The 7,487-nt window shown below is 55.0% G+C and overlaps 1 protein-coding gene and 1 long non-coding RNA gene across 10 annotated transcripts in view; one reads left to right on the top strand and one right to left on the bottom strand.

The window, feature by feature from the left end:
* Positions 1–7,487, top strand: part of SMIM33 (small integral membrane protein 33) — a 59,324-nt gene that overhangs the window by 34,619 nt on the left and 17,218 nt on the right. The gene's annotated exons all lie outside the window — the stretch shown is intronic.
* Positions 936–7,387, bottom strand: STING1 (stimulator of interferon response cGAMP interactor 1). Of its 7 annotated transcripts, none has more exons than XM_051843435.2 (8): positions 6,574–7,387; positions 5,840–5,928; positions 5,102–5,328; positions 4,788–4,971; positions 4,439–4,547; positions 3,307–3,545; positions 2,398–2,584; positions 936–1,857 (listed from the first exon to the last, which is right to left on the bottom strand). In XM_051843435.2, the coding sequence occupies exons 3-8, from the start codon at positions 5,326–5,328 to the stop codon at positions 1,661–1,663; spliced, it is 1,143 nt and encodes a 380-aa protein (XP_051699395.1). In that variant the 5' UTR covers positions 5,840–5,928; positions 6,574–7,387; the 3' UTR covers positions 936–1,660. The 7 variants fall into 7 exon arrangements, with proteins under 7 accessions (XP_051699395.1, XP_069932290.1, XP_069932292.1 ...); XM_070076189.1 differs by lacking the exon at positions 6,574–7,387 and adding an exon at positions 6,339–6,475; XM_070076191.1 differs by lacking the exon at positions 6,574–7,387 and adding an exon at positions 6,240–6,388 and having other exon boundaries at positions 2,398–2,524.

The following is a 7,487-nucleotide window of genomic DNA, read 5'->3' on the forward strand; positions in this document are numbered from 1 at the left end:
AGAGAGAGACAGAGAGAAAGGTCTTCCTTTTTCCGTTGGTTCACCCCCCAAGTGGCTGCTACGGCCAGCGCGTTGTGGCCGGTGCAATGCGCCGATCCGAAGCCAGGAGTCGGGTGCTTCTTCCTGGTCTCCCCTGTGGGTGCAGGGCCCAAGGACCTGGGCCATCCTCCACTGCACTCCCTGGCCACAGCAGAGAGCTGTACTGGAAGAGGAGCAACCGGGACAGAACTGGCGCCCCAAACAGGAATAGAACCCGGGGTGCCAGCGCCACAGGCGAAGGATTACCCTAGTGAGCCACGGCGCTGGCCACCTCTCCCTCTTGCTCTCACTCTGTGTTTCTACCTTTCAAATCCAAGTTTTTTGGGGCTAGTGCTGTGGCACAGTGGGTTAAAGCCCTGGCCTGAAGTGCCGGCATCCCATATGGGCACCGGTTCTGTCCTGGCTGCTCCTCTTCCAATACAGCTCTCTGCTGTGGCCTGGGAAAGCAGTAGAAGATGGCCCAAGTCCTTGGGCCCCTGCACCCACGTGGGAGAGCTGGAAGAAGCTCCTGGCTCCTGACTTCAGATGGGCTCAGCTCTGGCCGTTGCAGCCATTTGGGGAGTGAACCAACAAATGGAAGACCTCTCTCTGTGTCTCCCCCTCTCTCTGTAATTCTGTATTTCAAATAAATAAAAATAAATCTTTAAAAAATCCAAGTTTTTTTAAACATTTGAAAAAGGGCAGATCAGGTGGGGGGTGCTGTCCCACTTTACGCCCTCAGCCCAACTGATGGACTTTGTGCACACTGCAGTGACACCCATCACCCCAGTGCCCTACACAAGGATGAGCACAGGTGCAGGAAGCATCCAGTTGCAAGCCAGTGTGGACATCAGAGCTAATAAATGCCAAGCTCTTGTAGCTGTTGGGTCCCATAGCAAAAAGATGACACACTCAAGTTCAGTAATTGGAGGCACATTTTAAAAAGAGACTATTGGGAAAGCACAGGGTATAAGCAAACCACAAGTGAGAGTGAATGCTCAGGGCGGGTGGGGTGGGGAGCCAATACCGCTGCTAGAGGCAAGGAGGGGAAGAGGTTCTAGAAACCTGGAGATGGACAGGGTCATCTAGAGGCCTCCCGGCAGGAGAGTCCCCAGTGACCTTGATATTGCAGGGAGGGAGCTGGACAAATAAACATCCCCACCTCACTTCCACCTTCCCTCCCTTCTCCTGCTGGGGTCCCCATGGACCGAATATGACCAGAAGCCAAAGGGCGAGGGAGCCTGTTGGTGCCATCCAGGCAGGTCAGTGTCCCCAAGTAGAAGAGGTAGAGAAGGGACAAGCATCAGGCTGGAGGGTCCAGTGGAAGACACTGGGCATGTCTCTAAAGTTTGCATGGTATTCAGCATTCACAAAACACTTGCACACACTCCTAGTCCTCACACCACAACGCTGTGTGGCAGGAAGGTGATGAGGCTCCCATTTCACAGACGAGGAGCTGAAGCTCAGAGAGGTGAGGTGGCCCAAGGACACAGATAGGACCCATGCTGAGACGTCACATCCAGAGCCTTGCTCTGCCAGGCCGCCTGTGGGAGGACATGGCTCTGCGGGACATTCAGCTGCTGAAGCAAGCCCCCACCAGAGTCTTGGGATCACCGGAGGCTCGGGCAAGGAGAGCCTGGTCTCAGAAGACATCAGTGCGCAGTGGGAGAGGCTGCTCCATGCCACTGATGAGGAGCTGGGGCTCTTGGGACAGCGTGCAGGGGGAACCATGGACTGCCAGGGGCCCCACGTGGCCCACCATGACCTCCTCCCTTTCCTGCTGCCGCAGGTGCCGGAGAACCTCCTGTGACAGGGAGAAACTGCTTCCCTCGGCAGGTTCTGGAATGGGAGTGAGGCAGGAGAGCTGGAGTGAGGATCTTACACATCCCCTACTCGAACACACCCAGAAAGATTACTGAGGTCTTCAGTCCTCCCCTTACCTCTTCCCAGCCACCCGCCAGCCACTGGAGCTATAGTTCTAGCCCAGAGCTAGAAGTGGTTTTAGAAGAATTCCACACTCTTGCTCTTAGGGAGGATGCCCAGAGAGGGGCAGAGCCTTCACACAGCGAGGGCGTGGCAGAACCCAGGCTGCAGACCTGGACCCTTGTGTGCCCTATAGGCTTGCCTGGCCTTCTCCGGTTCCCTCTTGCATCCTGGATCAGTAAAGGGTCCCTATAACCCATCTCTTCAACCCTCCCTGGCCCAGGCATACAGCTGAAGACCTCAGAAAGCATGGATTGCTTGTCCCAGAGTGAGTGGAGGGACTTGTCCAGGGTAGGAGAACGGAGGGCCCTGGACACCTTGCTGCTATGGCTCCTTCTGGCCCTCTGGGAGGCCCTGGCACCCTTCTACCTTCCATCCAGGCTGGCGAGCCCTCACCCTGGTAGACAATGAGGCAGCAGTTGTTCTGAAACTCCGGGGCCTCTGCCAGGATGTCCTCGAGTGTCCGGCAGAAGAGTTTGGCCTGCTCCAGCCGATCCTCACGGCTAAAGCCAGCCCGGCCATCCTGTGACATGGCAAACAAGGTCTGCAGAGGGGTGGCATACTCCAGGACACAGGCAGCTGCCTGGAGAAGGTGAGAGGATGACCAGTTTGAGCCAGAAGCCAGACAGACTGACTCGGGCTGAGACACCCACTCCCTCCTTCTACAGAGTAGAGCCCTGGAGGTGGCTACCTGATGCGGTCTATGCAGTCTGATCTGCTTTGGCCTCTGATCCCTGACTCCTGAAACCAGGACCAGGCCTGAGCTAAATTCACCTACTACAGCTCCTTCTCCTAAACCCAGGGCGAGGCCCTCAGAGCTAGGCTGTCGACTGCCCTAGCTGGAGACTGAGTCGGGGGCTGGGCTCTGGGGTTCACCTCAGGACTGGGTTCCCCTGCACCCATATGAAGTCCTTCAGAAGTTCTCACAGCCATCCTCTAGGGCAGCTTTATGGTCAAGAGCATGATATACTTCAGATGAACTTATCCACTTTCTCACTGTGTCTCTGAGCCTCAGTTTCCTCCTCTGTAAAGTAGGATTGAACAGTCCCTACCTCACGGGGTGGTGGTACAGATGGCACAGGGTGATCAGGTGACTCATGCAGAGTAGCTTCTGGCATGCAGTGTGTGCTCAATAAATGATACTTATCATTATCTTTCAGAACTGAACCTTGCCCAGCCCTGGGACCAGCTGGGGAAACTGAGACTCAGAAAAGGGCAATGTATTTTCCTCAGTGCTTGGCCAGGGCCCAAGACTCTGAGGAGCCTGACCCTTCCCCAGGGGCCCCCACTACCCTGCGTGCTCACCGGCTGCCCATTCTCTAGAATCTCATAGACACTGTTGCTGTAAGCCCGACCCTTGATGCCAGCACGGTCAGTGTTCTGCTGGGGCAGCATATGCAGGAAACGAATGTTGGGGTCGGCCATGCTCAGGTCATCAGGCACCCCACAGTCCAATGGGAAGAGGACGTACAGGCGCCGGCTGCCCATGCCCGATAGTATGTTGTTGTGGAGTTGATTGTAAGCGTGGATCCGAGCGTGGAGCCCTGGGGTAGGAAAGCTCAAGAAGTCATTCCCACCAATACTGTCTCCCACCAAATTCCAGCCCGAGACCCAGGTCCTTGGTGCTCTCAGTACATGGGTGCAAGAAAGCTTTGTCCAGCCTACTCTCATTGTGCAAGAGGCCATGAGGGGCAGAGCATTCAGGCACCCTCCCCACTTTCCTGTCACTTCCTTCCTTCCCCTATCACTTCTCTTTTCTCCAGATTCTGTGTCAGCCCCATGCCTTCCTATTATAGCTTTCAGAGGCCTGAGATGCAGGCAATATTCCCAGAATTCCCGGGGCAGAGAGGCCAGAACCTAGCACAAGTCCAGCAATTGGATGTGGGAGAGGAACAGCCTTGGTCTGCAAATCAGAAGCATGAGACACATGGGCCCCACAGTAGTCAAAAACTCAGGCTCTGGGCAGACCTGGCCTCAAATCTTGTCTCTTCTCACTAAGTCAAGTGATGAAGGACAAGTCTCTTGGAACCACAGTAGGGATGATGAATATCCCTTCCTCACAGGGTGTGAGATGGAAGAGAATATACACAATTTTGGGAGCGATCCAGTGGACGGGAGCTCTGCTTCTGCCTCTCAAAGAAAGTAAATTAGTAATTCAATAAGAGAAAATGCACAGTAAGGGGCACCTGGCCTGTGGTATGGATTAGAAGAATTCACTGGGGACCTTGGGCACACCCCTTAAAGGCTCTAGGCCGCATCTCCCTCACTGTAAATCAGGCACCACGATAACATCCTCCACGCCTACAGGAATGCACTGGGGACCAAAAGATTCAATAGACAGGAATATGCTTTGAAAAGTACGGAGAGTTCTGGAAATACAGGAGGCTGTGAGCCTGTCTTGTGGGTCTGGAAAGGGGGGGTGTGGAGGAAGACCCACCTGGCAGGATCAGCCGCAGGTACCCAATGTAGTACGACCATGCCAGCCCGTGGGCCACGTTGAAGTTCTTTCTTTCACAGATTGTAGAGACCTCAGCGGGGGTCAGGCTCTGTGGACAGTAGGATGGTGTTGGGAGCCTCCAGCAATGACACCAGAGCCCTCCTCCTCCAAGAAGGTTTCCCAACCTGCTGCTGATTCGTTCCCTCCTCTGTCATCACTGAACCCACTGCCCAGTATGTCAAAGGCTCCCCTCCAAGACTCCAACCTTTAAACTAGTGCCATTCCAGGGAGCTCAGAGAAAGACCCAGCCTCCACTTGGCCAAACCTTCCAGCTCCCACTGTGTCCTACCTGTAGGCCCAGGAGGATGTTCAGTGCCTGGGAGAGGCCCAGGAGGGCAAGCATCCATGAGAGGGGCAGGCCTGCCACATTCGGGAGGGAGGAGTAGAAATAGCAGGACAGCAGCATCAGGGCCCCGTGGCGGATGGGGCAGCCCAGGCAGGACCGCATGGCCTTCCAATAGCTGCTCTGGTACCTGCAGGGGACAACCCAGTCCCAGATCCCAGCCCAGCTCAGCCAGGGATGTTTGGGGAGAGACAGGGCTAACAGACCCTGGGGTGATACCTGTTGGGTACCCCATCACCCTGGGCACTGCTGGGACTCACCTGGAGTGGATGTGGCACAGCTCCTCCGCCAGACAGCAGGCCCCTTTCAACAGCAGTCCCAGCTGTAGGGAGGCCAGGTGGAGCACCAGGCACCGCAGAGTGTGCTCTGGGGGCTCCCCCAGCCCCCAAAGGGACACCAGACAGACACCCAGCAGAACCAAGGCTGCCTTCTCGGCCCCATGACCCCTGGGTCGTGGGATGGCTGGATGCAGGCTTGACTGGGGCATCTGTGGGCACCAAGAAATCCATGGCCATGACCTCCTCACTCTCTGGTCCTTCTGAGACCCAAGCCCTAGTCAGCCACTTCCCCCAGCTCTCTCCTCCCCTGACACCTAGCCATTCCCACAGGCTGCTTTTGGAGGCACCCCTGGGGGACAGGCTGGGCAAACACCATCCCATAGCTCTTTCCATGAGAGACCTGTTGCAAACAGAGCAACTCCAGAACATTCACAACCCCCTGAGCCCCAGGGAAACCACATATACATGACCCCTGAGCCCCAGGGAAACCACAAGTGTGATGAAGAAAGAAGGCAATGACCAGTCCAGGCCTAGACCTGAAAGTGTCCTGTGCAGCCTGGTCCACTGAAGGACCCTTGAGGCTCTGGGATCCTTTGTCCTCAGAACTCACCCGAGGAAGGACTTAGCAGAGTGAAAAGCAAGAGTTCAGGGGGTAGGGGGACAGCCTCTGGGTCTCACCTCCCAGCCTTGGAGCTCTGGCCGGCCTACCCCTCATCCTACCTTCTGATCTCTGGACACAGGTGGCTCCTGAAGGAGGACAGAGAGAGGAGACTCAGGCCAGCGACCAGGGCAGCTTCTCTGAGTACAGCCTGAAAATGAAACAGAAAAATCCATTTAAGCTTTCTCTACATCACTGTAGCCCTGGAATCTCGCCAGCAGCAGCCTTATGGGCACTGGGGAATAACCTATTTCCTGCCTTTGAGGAAAGAGGAAGAGCCCTCCCTCCCAAACCCTGGGGAGCCAGGCTTTTGTCTCGAGTGGAGATAAAGCTGGAGAAAGCCCCATTCTGTTGCCCCTGCTGCCCTCAAACCTAGGACCCTCAGAAATTCTCTCATTCTCAGTGGCAGCCACAGTCCTGAGCCCAGGTCACCCTCCAAACCCGCAGTCAAAAGCTCTCTACCCAGCACAGAGTAGGACTCCACACACCAGGCCCAGGGCAACACCCACAGCCCTCACAAAGCCTCCCTGTCTGATTCTTTTTATTCTGATGTCCACATACAGATCCTCTTTTGCCGAAGACTGTGACATCAGGAGGGAGGCGGGGAAAACGAGAAAAGTTATTTCCCGGAACGACAGCATTTTTAGTGAAGGGCTGGGTAGGAGCAGAAGGCCTGTGAACAAGTAGAGTTTGGGTTCCGTGCAGGAAGTAGCCACGCCCATGGTTTCTCAGAGCCAGCACAGCTGTTAACACCCAGAAAGGCGGTTGTGCAGACGGCTGTAAAAACCGTGTTTACCTTGTTCCGGATGCCGCGCCAAGTGCTGCTCTCCTTTTCATGTGTCCTCCCAGCCACCAGGTCATGTGGGTATAATTGTATTGTTTTTTTTTTTTTTCTTGAAGATTTATTTTTATTTGAAAGGCAGAGAGAAAGAGGAACAAAAAGAAATAGAAAGAGGTCTTCCATCCACTGGTTCACTTTCCAAATGGCTACAACAATCGAGGCTCAGGACTCAGCCAGGAGCCTGGAACTCCATGTGGGTCTCCCATGTGGGTGACAGGGGCCCAAATCCTTGCGCCATCTTTGGCTGCTTTCCCAGGTGCATTACGAGGGAACTGCATTGCAAAGAGAGCAGCCAGGACCTGAACGAGCGCTCCAGTGTGAGATGCCAGCATCACAAGGCAGCAACTTCACCGGCTATGCTACAACACTGATCCCTCTGTCACTGTTTTACACATGAGTAATCTGAGGTCTTGCACAAGTAAGTGAGCAGGTGGGGACTTGAAGCTTTGCCTTTGTTTTATGAGAGGGGTAAGTGCCAGGACAAGTTTCACACCCAGAGTTTGCGGCGGGTTGGGGAGTGTGTCTGGCTTCCGCCCCACAAGCTGATAAGCTGATTCCTGGACAGGGCAGGGGATGGGGTCAGAGTGGCACCAACAGAGCAGCACTAGTTTATTTCTACCCAGGTCAGAGGGCCCTAGGCTGGAGCCCTCCCCACTTCACAGCCCCACACTGGAAGAGACACATATGAGGTGAGGCTTCCTGGAAGCCCTCTGGTTTTAAGAAACCATTTTGAAGGAATGGAGGGAACTCTGTATACCTTTTCTTCCCTGCAATTGGCACCCATAAAAGTCTTGAAGGATATGCTTTGACTGCACCCATGTGGGAAACCCGGAAGAAGCTCCTGGCTCCTGGCTTTGGATTGGTGCAGC

This window comes from Oryctolagus cuniculus, chromosome 6 (assembly GCF_964237555.1).
Source record: "Oryctolagus cuniculus chromosome 6, mOryCun1.1, whole genome shotgun sequence".
NCBI classification, from domain to species: Eukaryota; Metazoa; Chordata; class Mammalia; order Lagomorpha; family Leporidae; genus Oryctolagus; species Oryctolagus cuniculus.